The sequence below is a fragment of the Lytechinus variegatus genome, chromosome 12 (assembly GCF_018143015.1).
Source record: "Lytechinus variegatus isolate NC3 chromosome 12, Lvar_3.0, whole genome shotgun sequence".
NCBI classification, from domain to species: Eukaryota; Metazoa; Echinodermata; class Echinoidea; order Temnopleuroida; family Toxopneustidae; genus Lytechinus; species Lytechinus variegatus.
In genome coordinates this window covers 32,756,323-32,774,208 of record NC_054751.1, presented here as the reverse complement: position 1 = coordinate 32,774,208, position 17,886 = coordinate 32,756,323, and the positions used below count along the sequence as shown (strand labels likewise).

The window sequence follows — 17,886 nt, the reverse complement described above, 5'->3', positions numbered from 1 at the left end:
CGTACAATCAGACACTGTTGATATTGTTTACTCCATTCAAGCCCTATATTTACCTCAACAAATAACATATTAACGCATAATTTGCAAAATTACAATTAAATGTAAGTATTCTATAAAAATACAAAATATTGAACTCATAAAATGTTGAAATTACTTCGTCAAATCAATTTTATACCGGACAAGGGTCTCTTTCGTTGAAATATCAATGAAAGGTGTCTCTAAAAGGACATCGTGTTCTAAATAAGGGAAATAATGAAAAATTCGATTTTATTCAGTTATGTTTGTGAATCTTTGAGGTTTTTTCTCTTTTTACCTCATAAAGTAAGCTCCATACATCAATTCTACAATCAGTAATAAATAAAACATCATTTGATCTCCTTTTATTGAAATAAATGATTTTATGAAAAGTCGTCATTCCGAAATAAAAGGTTCAGGTGACGATGAAGACTAAATATTTTTCCGATAATATCGATGTCAAACGATGTCGCGGACTTGGAAGACAAAATTGCCTTCGTGAAACGGAAAGCGCTGATTTGTCGCCAATCTTCCTATCTCGGAAGAATGGTCCTAGGACGTTCCTACGTATCGCTCATCTCGTCATGCAACAGGCCCCTGATCTCTCAAGATCAGTGGTGTGCAGTGGCGTAACATTTTTTTTAATGGTCGACTTGTCCTTTAAAATTGTGGTTTGAGCTAGTAGTATGGATAGCCAATAGTGTCATAAATCTATAACAGTATGATTTCAATGTATCAGCTCATTTTCTCTCAAATCATTCTTAACTGGTTTGGAAGGATAACTAAGATAACTTTCTCTACCATGATGAGTTAGAAAAGAGTACAATAATCATGCGATGTAAGTAAAAATTTTGACAATTTTGGCTTCCCATAAATTTAGTGTTGAGTTAAGGTGGAAGCAACACGTTTTACTCTCCGCGATCCGACTGTCTAATTTTCTTGTTACGTAATTCCTGAGAAGCGAAGATCTAAGTGATGAATTCCGACGATGGAGGTTCATTGAATGTAAGTCCGAATATCAGATTCTGGATTTTGAGTATATCCTTCTTTAACTTGCATTTAACTCCTTATGTCAATTTCTAGTCGTAAGAAATTTGAATTTAGTCCCACTCATTCAGTTATGAGGGGTGAACATGGCCGTGGACGTGGAGCGCTCACTCGTACTCATTCAAATGAACAAGGTTATGATAATTTGATATATATCTCTATGAATATAACCTTGTTCTTACTAGTCCTCCATGTGTGGCAAAATAAGTTTGGCAATGTTTGGCTTATTTTCTCTTTTTCTTTGGGACAAATGCAAATGCTAGACTTTTTTTGGCACTGTTTTTGTGTGATTGTCGACAGCTGGCATTTTTTTTGGCAGCCATGCCATCTGCTTTGAGTTTTTAAAACATAAAAAAAATGTCTCCTTGACCTTGTAGTCGTAGTCGTACACAGACGGCTCGAAATTGTGCAGATTGGGGGGTTAACTTGGATGGGGCTCATCGATTTTTGTCTATAAGGCCAAGTAAAAAAAGAAAGTTGATCGTCCTCTCGCGCTCTATTTTGGCTGCCGCATGAACATTTTTGCTATTTACTACTTTTAAAAATTGGCTAAGGAAAAAAAAAAAATTGTGATGTTCCCTTTTTCATTGCAGCATGCATCATCAATTTTCTTGATATTTACTATTTTCATGGCTGCTGATAGCGCAAGAAATCACAAAATTGGCGAGCGATTTGCTCTCATGTGCTTTGGGATCTCTCTTGCAACTTAAAAAAACAATTGCAAAGTCCGATATCGCCGTAACTGCAAGAAAGAAAATTCTGATTTGGTTTTCCATTGGAATTTTGAAGATACCATCATAAATTAGCGAGAAAATAAAGTTTGCAAACTCGGGAAAGATCACAGATTTCTTCATTTTTAGTGCATTTTGGGGATCCGCTTCCTGAATCTGAACTAATTCATCGCGTGCTTTGGACCAGAAAAATAAATTTTAATGACGTAAATTTGTATTTCGGCGGGTTTTTTGGTGAGTGATAGCAACTGTACTTCGAATGCGTGTTACGGTGATTGACTGTGTTTGTGACTGTGTTGGGTTAATGCAGCGCTGGGATGATGTTATTGACTGTGCTGGCGCAACATGTGAATTTGTTAAATGAATTGAATTTTCTAGCGAGTTTTCTAACGTCAGCAGGCAGTGCATTGAATATTCAAAAAATTAATTTCAAGTGGGTTATTCATTATCAAGATTGAAAATCATTAATGGGATTCCAAGAAGTGCCAATTCTGTTCAAAATTCTTCCTTGAGCAATTCAATTTGATGGAAAATTGTAAAAATTAGTTAGTAAATTGATCTAACAGTTACAAACATGAAATAATAAACATTGTGTGAACAATTAACAATTAATTCAATCATCATTTAACATTTCATATCAATTAAAAAATGAATAAAAATTGAACAGTATTAAACAACATGTAAATGAATATACAAGCAGCTGGAAAACTGTGATGTGAAACCGTGTCCAGAGCTAAGAAAGAGATTGGCTCTGGAAAAATAAACATGGCTCCATGATAATAAAAATGACCCCACCCCCCTGCATTTTTTACCTTTACATAAATATATTGATATAGAATAATGTTTAAATAATTCACTTGACATGAACATTTTGTTTTACAACAATACAGTACCGGTATACATCAGTATAAATACATCAATAGATTTTTATCGCATAATACATTTTCCTTAGATTATATATATATATATACATTTCTACTCATTTATTGTTAATATTGAGCATGCACCGATCACATAATTCAAGCTTGACATGGCCTGACAACCATTTGAATAAAAAATAGCAAAAAAAAATAGTAAAGACCTTCCTCATCACTGATGTCAAAAAACGGGCCGAGAAAATGCCTCCTTGTTCTTAAAAAATATAGTAAGATAGCAAATAGTAAGGACCTCCCTCTCAAAAAACCCGGACGATCAACTACTTCCTTTTTTTACTTGGCCTAAAAGGAACTGGACCAAAATATAGATCATTCAGAATAATATTAAGTTATTATTCCATTTTGGCCTGAAATGCACCAAAACAGGAAAAAAAAGTTAAAAGGACAAAAAACAGTGACATACTTTGGCTGTCACGCAACTTCACTTCCCTGGTTTATCCGAACTTAGTACATAAACGTATGGCCATTAAGTCCCTGTACAGATCGAGTTAGAACTTCCGTCTCTGTTATTGGTGAGTGGAGCCAACAGAGTTCAGTGGAACAACCAATATAACATAGAATGAAGCTTTTTGGTCTATGTAAACACGTGTGTGCGCAGACAAGGGGGACTGTGCAGACGTGGGGGACCTTACCATGTTATGTAAGGGTTGCTACTTTTTTTCCAAGCTTCTACACAGATTTCACTGGATTTAGAATCTCAACATTTTGATGATTCCAAAGCTGACAATAATTGAAAGAAAGACTACATCAAATTTCTGTGATTGAATTTTACTCCATCTTTACTTGCAGGTACCAGAAGCTGAATTGCTTCAGTTCAAGACACTTCTTAAAGGTCTTCTTGAACAAGTAAGTATAAGAAGACTTCCAGACCTTCTTAATAACCATGGGCCCTTGTGGTGTTTTTTGGTGGCAGGTATCAAATCTGAAATTACTATTCTATCTGATGTAGAAAATAATAAAAGGTTAAGCCATTTAATTTTCAGTGTTCAATTTTTTATTGATCATTTTATTGTCATTCTTGTTCATTTTAGTTATTTGTCAGACATGTTTTGTTAGAATCCATTTTATACATTGTGAAATTCCTTGAATTCTTTAAAACTATTTTTAATTGATTTCCATATTTCAACCACTGATGGGTCAGGGTAACTAATTGACCAATGGCATCAATAAACTTATTAAACATATTTCATAGATGAGAATTTTGCAAGAATTAATGTCAGCAATCATAGTAGGAGGATAATATCTTATGAAAGTCAAACTACTATAGGTTTGGTTGGTATTTTTCAAATGTTTTTTTTTTTTGTTGAAATCTGCTTGCAAATCATCAATTTTATACTAATTGCTTGATGTAAAAGTTCAGTTTTTGAATGAATGCAGCACAGACAACAAAATTGATAAAGGTTTTTCAAATATTTTTCATAGTCTTATAGAAAATGACATAACATGGTAATTTCTTTTTGAGCTACAGGAATGTATGCAAAATATGGGCACTCTGGTTTTGTTGTTATAGTATTAGTTTCATATTATTTCACAATTGACAGGTATCTGGAGTAACTAAATCAGTGAAAGGGATCCAGAAGAAAGTTGAAGATGGAGTTACATGTACGGCTAAAGGGGTCAGCTTTTTAGAGGTCAAACATCACTTGTTATTAAGGTTTGTTTAATCGAGTTGTTCTCATGAGCAAAAGCTGCTACATTGCAACCAAGCGCGTATCCAGCATCAGATCCTACAAAGCATTACATAGGCCCAATTGTCTGAGGACAATAGTGACTCTATCATGCTTGTACATGGGCCCATACAGTTCTTTGTCATGGTTGAGGCTGGATACGCGAGTGATGACAATTTATATTTACTTGGTTTACTTCATGGGCCAAACACAAATGGTCTATCATTTGGTCTGTCATTAATACCTTGGTCAGATTTGCTCTACGGCGGCCGTATGGCGAGTCGGAAACAGCCGTTTTATTAATTTTGATTCAAACCACCTATATGTAGTTGGACAAAAAATTGTTAAAACGGCTGTTTTCAACTCGCCGTACGGCCGCCGTAGAACAAATGTGACCATGGTATAAGTAGTATACCCGGATGGTCTATTTTGTACTTTGTTTGGTTATTATTTTTAACTTTGTGAAATAAAAATTTGTTTCATACTTGAACTACATCTAATGATATACTGAGTGGTGTTAGACCAGGTGGATATTAGATAAAGTGGATAGACAGTACAGCCTAACTTTAAATTAGACAAAACAGTTAATGCTATTTGAATCAAAGTTCTGATCTGATGTTTAATGTGATTTGTAACTCTGTTATATAATTTAAACTTGTAGAAAATGAATAATAATCTTCATGAAGTATTCTCAGATTTAATTTTATATTTTCAACTTTCACCAAACAGCTACATAATGGACCTGACCTACATCATGCTGCAGAAGGTCAAAGGTCAGTCCATCAATGGCGACCCTGCCGTCTTGCGTCTAGCTGAGAATCGTACCGTCCTGGAGAAGATGAGACCTATAGATCAGAAGCTTACGTATCAGATAGACAAACTGATCAAGACTGCATCCACAGGTGTCCCAGCAGCTAATGATCCATTACGATTCAAACCCAACCCTGATGGACTCATTAGTAAGGTAAGTCAACTTTCATGTTTCTTTGAATTTTCAGAGCTTTGAACTTTGATTTGGGACTTTCCGTTGACCCCACTTGGGGCACAAGGAATACACAAATGTCACAATATTATAAGTAACGAGAAGTTGGCTAAAGAGTAATATTGAAATACGATGCAACATATTCACATATTTCTATTCATGTTGATAGAAAGAATATTTTTTAAATCAATTCTGTGAGCAAGTCATATCGATATCCATGCACTACCAATCACATATGATGAGTGGTAGTTATTCCAAGTATGAAAATTGGAGTCTTTTATTTTCCATCTATAGTTACAAGATGAGGAAGGAGAGGAAGATAGTGATGAAGATGAAGAGGAAAAGATTGAGAAACCCAAGAAATATGTTCCTCCCAAAGTTGCTGCTATGTACTACGGTAGGTCTAATTAACTGGTATCGTAATAGTACTATTTAACTTAATGATAATCATACTTGCTTATATCTTGCCTATTAGCTCTTTATCATAAGCCTGTAAATGTGCTGTAGCATACATGCGGCATAAGTACCCTGGTTTGAGCAGAGCTACTACATGTATTGGGCGCTCAGTGTTTCAAAGAATAAATGGTGGTGATAGTTTTAAAATCTGATTGCTAAGAAAGCATGAATGCTTGTAAGCGTGCAACCAGGAGACTGACAGCTTGAGGTCATTTCCAAGGGACCTAAAGGGCACCAAGTGGGAATCGAAGCCGGGTCATTGGTATCTGAAACCACCGCTCTACAGACTGCTATCACGCCTTTTCTAAATCCTTGCCAGGTACCCATGTACCTCACCTGTGTTGAGTGCAACACAATGTGGATCAATATATTGCTGAGGAAATTATCCCATTGCTTTGATTCAAACCCATGACTCTCCCAATCCACTGGGCCACAATGTTCCACAATTAAGATTAGGCAGGGGACTATCGTGTACTGACACAGGCTATTACATTTATATATACTTGATACTTGATGCGATAATTCCTCTTGCAGCTCCAAAATGCTAAAGTGGAATGTGATACTTGATGGGATTTATCTATGGTAGCAACCAAAAGTTGATTCTTGAACATTCACTGTTATGATTTATATGTAATGGGAATGAATGAATGAATTTATTATCCAATTTACAAGTTATGAATACATAGAAAAGCAAGGATAATAGGAACCAGAAAATAGCATGAATGCTAGTCAAGTATGGCCCCTACTAGTCTAGATAGAAACATGCTTTTAAGAATGAACTATCTTGAGCCTACTATATATACTCTGTAATATATATAAACAATGACTACATAACAATTTAACAAAAGTCAACAGTATTTAAATATGAAAGATATCTAGATGATAACAAACATACCATGGTATCAAAATTCATTGATGCCCCAGTACCTACCGTTAATCTAAGAATGATGCCATTTATCTTGAATATTATCTAACTTTGATCACAGACGGTGATGAGACACAGAAGGAGAGAAGGGAACGTCAACTTGAGAAAGCTAAGAAGAGAGCCCTCAGTAGTGAGATGATTAGAGAACTTAGAGGTTAGTATGATGGTTGTACGGACATGATGTCCACCAAGGCTCAGCTGTATGTAAATGAAGCATAGGGCATGAAGAAGTATAGTTGCAGAGGCAACTGAAAAACATTTGGGGATGATTGCTTTTCATGTACTAGGTGTGGGTGTAGATTTATCAAAGTTCTTGAATATTCATAGGATGTAATTGAGAGATTGTTTTGCTAATTTGTTTAGTATTTCTTAAGATTTACAAGCAGACCTTTAACACAACAATGTTACCCAAACACTATGAGTACATAATTCCCTTATAAAAAATAAATGAAGACTGATTGTAAGGTTATGAAATTGTCTCTATCTGTTGGAGTATTTTTAACTTCATTTAATTGCATTATGCTAAATGATATTCACTTATATAGAATAATTAAAACATTTTTTTCCTTTCCTCGCAGCCGAGTACTATGATGGCCCTGAAGAAGTTCGGGTATGTTGATTATCTATTTATAATTTGTGTATACAGTAGGGACATCAACTGTTATTGACTTGGAAGGAATCAATTGTCACATTTTACAACTGATCTCATTCTTTCGTTATGATTACAATGATGCATATCTTCAATTATAAGAATTAGAGACTAAATGAACTTTTTGATCGTGTACCAGAGTCATGCAAATTTCAGGTCTGGTGAAATGAATGCTGAATGAATGTATGTCACATGACAAATCTAGCAGATTGTGATGATTGAAATAATTATTGAGCATTGCCATAAAGAAATTCCATCCCATTCCATCAAATAAATATTTTTAAGATTAGACTTTCAGTTTTATTAGGCCAAAAAGAAAATCAGGGGAGGGAAGTCGTAAAACTTCAAGTTTGCAGACCATTTGAATGCTATGATTTAAATTTATGACAGTATTGATACCTTTGATGATAATGGAAATTTGGGAGGCATTTCATCAACATTTATTGTCTGAATGGTTGTCAGATCTGACGTCTTTCCTTTGCTTTGATTGGCTGAGGAGCGCAGTTGTCTGTGTCAGTGTTGACTGACAGCTTTCAAGGAGTTGTCTTCTGACTGATAGATGTTGTATCTCTTGATGTCATTCATATTTGCTATCTCCAGGAATCTAGGAGCTTGCACAGGCTCAAGGAAGATAAAGAAGCAAGAGAGAAAAATGAGTAAGTTGATAGCAAGGCACAGATATCTTGTTTGTGTTCTCTGGGATAGGTCTATACAAAAATTTCTTAATACATTGTCACTTGATTAGATTGAGAAAAAGCTTTATATTCTTTATACATTTTGAGCTTATTCTTGTCAAGTAGTCCTGATGGAAGTTGAGAGAGATTAATCATCACCAACCTTTATCCCTACATTTCTTCTGGATCACCTCCAAACTTCACTAATGTTTCTCAACCTTTTTTTTCAGTTTTGCCTGCACTTATGGCTTGTAAATCAACTTTCACCACTTACAAACATGTTCTCTGCCCTTTATCAGATGCATTTACAAAAAAGTTTACACAACATTTTTTGAATTCATCACCTCATCACAAGTTAGAAAACAAGCATTCAAACAGGCTTTTTGAACCATGGATCAAAACACTCTGCTTAATATAAAAAGGACCTGACATCTCACCTTGTTCTAACCCAGAAAAGAGATGATAAAACATGCATTATGACTGAATTTTAATTGATGAATACTGCCAAACTATGCTGTAAATAATGATCACCATCTTTCCCATTGCCATTTTACATTTTAGGTTTGAGGAAGAGAATTTCATGAGACTTCCTGTAACCAAGAAAGACAAGGTATGTATGCTTCTTATTATCACTGTCATTATTTGTAATACTTACCTGTCAATTTAAAAAAAAGGCAGGGAGGGGCCACTGCCATGCCCCTGTATTTATTACTTTTTATAGTGAGAAAAGAATGGAGATAATGGGGAAGAAAAATGGTTTTAAAAAAGGTGTTAGTCTTAATGTATATGATGACCGCTGTCATTCAAATAAAAGGGGGGGGAAATGGTGTCACTTTTTGGTCATCTTGCCCCCTCCCCCTTTCCCTTATCAAAATATCCTAGTGTCACCCTTGTTATAAACTCTCATATACACATTTTTTCCACAGCAAAGAGAGCGTAATATGACGACCATGGCGAGTCTAGATGCTTTGACAAGGTTTGATAACATCAGTGTGTTGGATAGAGACATAGAGGGAGACATGGATGGACCACCAAGAAAGAAGTAAGACAAATATCTTATATCATAATTATGAAAATGTTAATGAACTATGAAGGAAATATTATAACCCCTACACAGTGGCGTATGGGGCAAAATGTCTGGAAAGCTGCGAGCGAGTGAAACAAGCAAAATTTTGGATCTTTTTAATACAATACGTGAATGCTACATGTATATAGATATTGAGCAAGTTAGCTGATGTATGTGAAAGATCAAAAATGAAAATTGAATTTACATTTTCAAAGGCAATGAAAACACTTGAAACCTATTGTAATTTACATTGATCTTTTCTTGTTACCATAAAACAAGTTGCATGTGATTTTAAAGTTGTTGATAGTAACACAGTTGTTTGTTGTGAAATGAGAAAATGTGCTGTACCTCCTGTAGTGTAGTCTTGTACATATGGTGCCAAGTAAAACTGAATAATTAAATAATAGCAGATATGAATTATTGAATGCTACGGTAGATTAGGACAGCAGAAATAGTAATATTTTTTTATTTCCTAACACATGTCATTGCTGTTGTAAACTATGACTGGTTTACACACTTCTTATCTGTATAGCAAAGAAAATTCCAATGCTTTTACTGACAGGTATCATGTATTCTCTTTATCATTCCATCTTTTCTTTTTCAGGGGAAAGTTGTCAAGCAAGGTAAGATATCTATTTTATTTGGACATTGATTGTACTTCAATAGTCTGCATGGTTATTATTTGATGAGACACTTCAGTCATAAATTTTGCTTGTGAAGTTTTTGTAGGAATGTTTGTGTAGACAGCACACCATGGAAGAGTGTTATCAGTATAAGAGAAAATTGCTACACTGTATGAGGCAGGGATATCAATCAACAGTAGTAAAATATGAAGTGGTAACTTATAAGCAAAACGATGATAAAACATTCCTGTTAAAGGGGAAGTTCACCCTGAAGAAAACTTTGTTGTAAAAATAGCAGAAAAAATAGTAAAAAATATTGGTGAAGGTTTGAGGAAAATCTGTTAAAGAGTAAGAAAGTTATTAAAGTTCAAAATTTGGGATTTGTGACGTCATAAACGAGCAGCTGCCCCATGTGTTATGTAATATAAAATGTATGAATTTCAAATTTTGTATGGTTCCTGATGACTTAATTTTTTTTCTTTTCATGATCGGGTGTGAAATGATTTGTCTATTGATATACAAAAGTTACAGTGAAAACCATTTTCAATTTTCTGAGAAAATGACATTTCATTGATTTTTTACCATTCGCTATGTAGGAATGCTGCTCGCATATGACGTCACAAATCAAATAATTGAAATTCTAATAACTTTTTAATTATTTGATGAATTTTTCCCAAACCTTCAGCAATATATTTTTTTTTTCTGCTTTTTTTACAATAAACTTTTTGTCAGGGTGAACTTCCCCTTTAAACCACAGACGACAGAGTTTCACTGGGTTTTGTTTATCAAGCATGCCTTATAATTTGAGCGAACTTCAAATTCTAAGCCTTATTTTCTCCTTGAAGTTTCCTCCTGAAATGATTTCTCATTGAATCAAGTAATAATACTGGTTAAAACTAGGAATTACTGTTCCGCTTGGTATTGGAAATTAAAAAATAGGTTTGTATGAATTTTTGTATGATGCAAAGGGGACCCTAAGCTTTTCTGGGGTTCTCTTTGTATTTCTTCCAATATTTGATTTTTCTGTGATTCTTTTTTTTCTAATTGTCACAATATTTCATGATTATACTGAAGACCTGTATTGCCTGAATGTTTAAAACACCTTTGTAACATACATGTATGTAGAGAAAGAAAGACAAATAGTTTCTTATTTAATTTGCCCTACACTAATCCTCATTTCTAAATCATGCTTTAAAAACTTTTCTGTTCCTTTATTTCAGCTTCGAAAGGCCAACAAGAGGAAAGCTGCGAAAGCATTGAAGAGGAGAAAGAAAAAGTTTTAAAGTTACTTTCTTGGTTGTCATTGCAAAGAATATCAGAATGAACATTCTGGATTATTATATGTAGTTTTTCATTTCAATGTTCAGATCAGATTTAGGTGCTGAATTTAATGTAGAAATATAAATAAACAATGTTTAATATTTGACCCTAAAAAGATTGGGGGGGGGGGGCTGATTCAGCTCTCCTTATGATCCCAGCAATCGATCATGTGATCGCGAGAAAATTTGGCACATGCATCATGGCATAATGTACAAATATGTATGATCGAATTCATTGAAAAATCTTATTTCTAATTACTGCCCCTAAAATGCATTTTTTTTTGTTAACCGACTCGTAATAGGATTCTGATAAAATGTACTTTTAAAAATAAGGAAAAATGTTGCAGGGGATGGATGAATAAGCCCCCCCCCCCCCGTCTCATTAGGGTTAAGTTTCATTCCCTCATTCCTTTGGTAATTTCATATTATTAATCTATTGAAAAAAAAAAAACGTATAGATTTTATAAATTTCTCTTCCACTTCCCTGGTATTAGATTGGTAAAACCAGAAATTAAGCTTTACTACATCTGATGGTCCTGAAGCAAATTTGTAATTTTAAGTGCTGCATTCAGATAAAAAATTTAACTCTTCGAGATCAGTGAATGTAGTTGCAGTAAACACTGATGTAAGAAAGTTTGTAAAACTATGTTTTACAGTTGCATATGTTTTTTATTTGGAAATAAATTGTATTGCAAGTTGGGGCCTAAATAATACCCTGCAAATTCATTTGTTTATATTGTGTTGTAACTAGATAATATTGGTGATAGTGCCATGATGGTGATGCCATGATGGTGATATTGATGATGATGGTGATGATGATGCCATGATGGTGATATTGATGATGATGCCATGATGGTGATATTGATGGTGATGATGATGCCATGATGGTGATGATGATGCCATGATGGCGATGATATTGATGATGATGGTGATGATGATGCCATGATGGTGATGATGATGCCATGATGGTGATGATGATGATGGTAATGGTGATGATGATGCCATGATGGTGATGATGATGCCATGATGGTGATGATGCCATGATGGTGATGATGCCATGATGGTGATGATATTGATGATGATGATGGTGATGATGCCATGATGGTGATGATGATATTGATGATGGTGATGATGATGATATGGATGATGATGGTGATGCCATGATGGTGATGATGATATTGATGGTGATGATGCCATGATGGTGATGATGATATTGATGGTGATGATGCCATGATGGTGATGATGATGATGGTGATGTTGCCATGATGGTGATGGTGTTATATGTAAAATTTTCTAAATAATTGCCAATTGAACACTTGATTCAATTGAAGTTATTCTCGTTAGGTGTAAGCTTATACATTCTGAAGAAACAGTCACGACAAATCTGATTATCACATACAACATACAATAGAATATTGCAATATTTGAAAAGCGTGTGAATATTTGAGGTCTTGTCAAAGGTTACAAGTAAATCTCAATATTATAAAACAGTAATCAATATTGTCACACAGTTATTTTTTCAGCCCTTCCAGCATGAATAAATTGGTTAAATTAAAACATGAAATTGCACAGGCCTACCTATTGCATATTTTCCATAAGTTCATAAATATATATCTATAATTTAATACTTTCTTTACAACACATGCATAAACAGAATTACTACTCTACAAGATATTTGAAAACAAAAGCTCCTCACACAGTACATCATTCATGTATTATTATTTTTTATTTGCAACTTCACGTTGTGAGAAAATAAAATCCTATGCCCAAAATTATAGTGTAGAAATATTAAATGACATTTGGCTCTTTTAAAAATATACGAGAATGAGTTTCATACAAAATGAACCTGTACAGCTGATATTACAGACACAATAGTAATCAATGAAAAATAACAGTCTTTGAAATGAGAACTTTCCATTATGAATAATTCTCATTCAGATACATGCCATTCATATGAGAAACAAATTTTGGTCTGAAATAATCTACAGTGAGAGACACATTTATAATACATGTTTCTGCTGAAAAGTGCTTTGCCATGTGTGAATGTGCATATTTTGATTTACCCCCAAATTTATAACTGCCCCCCCTGACTAGATCGCAGAAATGAGTATTGTGAATGTCCATTGCTTAAAAGCCTTGCTGCATGCTATTGTTAATTTCAGAATGTGTGATTCTTTTGAAATAACTACTGTAGGAACTCCAAGCAGCTTTCTGCTGTACCAACGCCAAGCTGGTATATCACAAATTACGTTTTTAACAAGTACCCTTTAAACAATGAAAAAGTATTAAAGTACGAGGATTCGGGAAGATCATAACAAGATAGCAAAATTATTATTTCATATTTATGCAAAAATATTGGCAAGAGCAGAAAAGATATGACTTTCAGTTGTATAATAATAAATAAAACCAATACTGCAATGAGAAATTCAATTTTTGGAGAAAAATGAATTGAAGATGGCCACATAGATGGCAGCAATATGTTGCAATAAATACTTTCTTAATGATTACATTGGGGTGCTAGATAGACAATGGAAGCAAAAATACACATATTCAAAATGAAATGCATGCTTATGACTAGCTGGTTAAATGTCACAGTAAACATCACTTCAAACCAGTCCAGTTATACAGAAGCAGAAAATAGCATACTTCACACACACATATTTTAAAGGCACAATGACCAGGACTTTCATCTCTATTAACCCTTTGCACCCTAAATTATTAGGGGTGGCCGTGACCCACACCGTGAATTACTTGCACATATTTACACATTCGAATGTTTCTAGCTCCAGCAGCATCTTCCCCCCGCTGGTACCCGGTGTAGCGGCAAATCTGGAGACTGGCAGATACGGTATTCGTCAACACAATCTACTGGCGGATAGTGTTCCACGTCCGGCAGATTCAGTATCAATTTCTCCCGCAATTTCTCTTCAGCAGATATCGTTCTTGCTATCGTTCATGCATGTACAGTATGTACGTATACGTCATGTGGTACGTGACCGCGGCGCACGAACTCGCTAGGCTCCCCTCTCCCCAATATTGCCAGAGCCGCGCATGCGCTGCCGAGTCATAATGAATACACGTAGTCAATCTGAACCTAATCCGCCAAGGAATCGAATCTGCAAACATCAAACTGTTTCAAACCTGGTGGATATGGTTCCAAGTATGAATGATACCTGCCGTTATGAAAAATATCTGACAGCGGGTACAGTATCCACCGGTGGAACCACATTAATAATAATAATAGGCATTTATATAGCGCCATCTATCTAGAAATATTCTATTCCAAGGCGCATTGTTATTATTATTACCCCGGCTTTAGCTCGAGCTGCCTCTCAGCGCTCATGCATTCAAGGAATTCCTACCGAGTACCCATTCACCTCACCTGGGTCTAGTGCAACACAATGTGGATAAATTTCTTGCTGAAGGAAATTACGCCATGGCTGGGATTCGAACCCACGACCCTCTGTTTCAAAGTCAGAAGACTTATCCACTGGGCCACAACGCTCCACATTCACCCCTACACCAGCCCAACTCAGCTGAAGTTGTGGTGAAGCTTCTTGTAGAGTTTTGTAGACCTAGTCTATCAACAGACTTATTTTCTTTAGTGTCTGCTTTAGGCTTCAAATCACTACTAAAGTCAGATTTATCAATAGCTTCCCCTATAGTCAACAGGTGACTCGCTGCGTATTACACCGTGTACGTGTATTACTGCATGTTTCCATATTTTGGCCATGTTGGATTCTAAACCTATGAAATCAAAAGCATTATCAACCAAATATTCCTACACATACTATAAAGATGACATCATTTTTAAAAGATCACCTGTCATTTAGAAATGGATGTTTTTAAGTCACATGGCTTCAGGCCGGTATTTTGGCCTATCGGGTTCAAAGGGTTAATATAATGTAATATGATGGCATAGGATTTGCAGATATATTGTGTATGATTTATACATTTTTTTTTCTAATCAAGAGAAAACTGCATTAACAAGTTGAGACATCAAATCTAAATTAATATACTTCCATTATTCAAACACCTAAAGTTTCATAACTGGACAATAATGATGTTGCATACATTTTCAGTTAATCACTTCTTGTTCGCTGAATGAGTTCAGAAGATTATATGCGTTCCAAATACAATAAGTTTTAATGACTAAATTAAAAAAGCACATGTATTTTCATTTTATATGTATTGTAAAAACATATAAAAAATATTACATTAGATAATAGGCATATAACTTTTATGATTCATATATAGAGACCAACAGAAAACTTGTGAAAATGTATAATGTACAAGATGTACTTATAAATCAATTAAAGCTTCACATAGCTACTCATAGCTCAATGATGTTTTTTTGCTTGCACTATAATTCTGAGGTCGATGATTTTAAATATAGATCTTTCTCCTACTAATCGCAATGACTGTCATTGTTTTGTAAATTTGACAAGTAGCTTGGCCCCATTTTGACAACTTGTACAGTTAAAAAAAAAAGACTTTTTCTTAAAATGACATAATTTGATGATCATATTGACTAATGCCCTGAATAACAATAATAAAAATGCCTACATGATTGAGGAAGTAAAATGAGTATGATTATTTTTTCAATCCTCAATTGCATAAACATTGAATAGGGTAGTGATACACAATATACAAACAAATAAACACACTTCATATCAAAGGGAAAAGTTCAATACAAAATTACATGTTAAAGTGGCAGGAAAATTTCATCATACTAACTTACAGTTCAGCCTCAGTCAGGCAGTGAAACTTTGAAATACTTTCTAGGTAAAGAAAATATGCAAATGGAATGTATCAATCATACCGATTCACATATATTCAGGGTGACCCAACCCTATAAGCATACTGCTTTCATGGGCATCTAATTTTCCTAATATGTATATATATATAAACAAATTATTTGCATCTCTAGTTTTGCATTGATTTTTAAAGTATGATACATTATTTGTATAATGTCTTATTTTCATACTTTGTAATGTTTGTATATTCTTGATTTTGCATGTTTTTTATGAAAAATAAATGAATTCAATTCAATACCTATGGCTTGTTCAGTTATGGTAGAACACATTATGAAAAAAAGCTTAATAAAAACTGGTTTAAATACAAGTGTCAATTGGATATCGGGCAATAAAGATTATTGCAGAGATAGGAGACATTTTTGTGCTGCCTTGCTGAAAACAAGCTAGACAATTTACTTTTCATGAAAGTTAGTATAAAATGTGTCCTGATTACTCGCTGTTTAGTTTAGAAAGACATACCTGAGTTAAACATCAAAGGGATTTTGAATTTCAACACTAATATAACTCAATTAAAAAAAAGTATTCTCAAACTAGCATATCATTATCATTGAAAATTCATCATAGTCAGATTAAAAAAAAATAAGGATTTTTATCATTTTGAAAATCATTCTATTGAAACAGTTCTATATATGTCATTAAGAATATGCAATGAATGAACTATTGATGTCATGTACACACTTCCCTTTCCATTTTTTTTAGTGTAATATGAAATCTTACAAATTTGTATTCCTTTATTTTTTTGTACATGTTTAAAACATAATCTCCCTTGCAACCATTTGCAATCAAAGAAAAAAGGTTACAGCGATGACAGTCTTACAAAATTGATTCAACGGTCAATCTTTCCTTGAAGCTTTATTTTTTTTCAAGTTTACACAGTATGAAAATATGCATAAGTACAAAGGGGGGGGGGGGGGGGAATTCAGCTCACTCATTACACATTCATGTGGACACAATTTTTTTTTTACAAATTTCTCAACTCTATATCCAATTTTAATGAAATTTTCAGTGATTTGCATTTTTTCATCATTTACTTATTTCAAACCAGTTTCTATTTAGCCCAGAGTACCCCTTTGATGCTTGTTAATTTAAATACGTGACAAGGCCTATAGGTCACATGATTTAATCAAACTATGTCCTGATACTACAATGTTGCTGAGCTTCTTTCATTTGCTTGTTGTACCTTGCTGAACAAGCATTCATACAGTGCATAATAGACTGGCCTTAAAAGAGATACAGAAATAAGCACTTTAATAGATTACACATGAGTGTTTTCTATTGGTATAAAGGTGATATAAAAAATAGAAGATTACACAAAATTAAACTTAAAAAAAGAGCGATATATTGGGTCTCATTTCTTGTGAAAAATATTATATTTCTTAATGATGACAAAATATGGTAAAACATAATTTGTCATACTGCAAAGAATAAGCATCTAATTCTGTTGAATTCTCTTTAATAAAGTTGCAGAAAACAAACTTAAAATATATAGCCAGCAGGAAAAAGATTGCAGTAAAATTACTCTCTTCGGTTTAATGTCTACTCTGCATCTGTGGGCTGTAATTTGGATTGCTAGTTCAATTAGGTTAACTCTATAGTGTGCCCTACCAAAAAAAAAAAAAGGTTCTTGTAATATTTCTATGTTATATCAATGTGAATTGATACCAAGTCTGCTGGGTGTTTCATAAAGCTGTTCGTGAAGTTACAAACGACTTTGCACATGACTGGAACATGTTCATAGCTCAATGAAATAGAAATATCACTTAGCACAAGAAAGGATCACCAGTCATGTGTAAAGTCATTCGTATCTTACGTACAGCTTTATGAAACACCCACCTCATACGTTAATTGGATGATACATAATAACCAAAGTGAGTAGGATGTTAGTGAAGAATCTGCCTCTCAGTCTGCAGGGGATCTGCCATTACAGAATGCTAACCTGTTCCCTTTTATCTCTTATCATTCCTGAAAAGGACTTGTGTT

At 34.2% G+C, this 17,886-nt stretch overlaps 1 protein-coding gene across 1 annotated transcript; it reads left to right on the top strand.

Annotated features, from left to right (window-relative positions):
* The first annotated feature begins 891 nt into the window (after positions 1-891).
* LOC121425104 (neuroguidin-like) lies at positions 892-11,197 on the top strand. Its single transcript, XM_041621081.1, has 12 exons — positions 892-1,020; positions 3,518-3,574; positions 4,270-4,382; positions 5,125-5,359; positions 5,672-5,774; positions 6,820-6,912; positions 7,337-7,368; positions 8,008-8,063; positions 8,643-8,691; positions 9,008-9,123; positions 9,752-9,770; positions 10,991-11,197. Exons 1-12 carry the CDS (start codon positions 991-993, stop codon positions 11,051-11,053), a joined length of 966 nt encoding a protein of 321 aa, XP_041477015.1. The 5' UTR covers positions 892-990; the 3' UTR covers positions 11,054-11,197.
* The last annotated feature ends 6,689 nt before the right edge of the window (positions 11,198-17,886 follow it).

Excerpts from the sequence above, each read along its gene's own strand:
- LOC121425104 (XM_041621081.1), top strand. The coding sequence starts at position 991 with ATGAATTCCGACGATGGAGGTTCATTGAAT. Across the intron at positions 1,021-3,517 it reads ACGATGGAGGTTCATTGAAT|GTACCAGAAGCTGAATTGCT; the intron begins GTAAGTCCGAAT and ends CTTTACTTGCAG. Across the intron at positions 7,369-8,007 it reads ATGGCCCTGAAGAAGTTCGG|GAATCTAGGAGCTTGCACAG; the intron begins GTATGTTGATTA and ends TGCTATCTCCAG.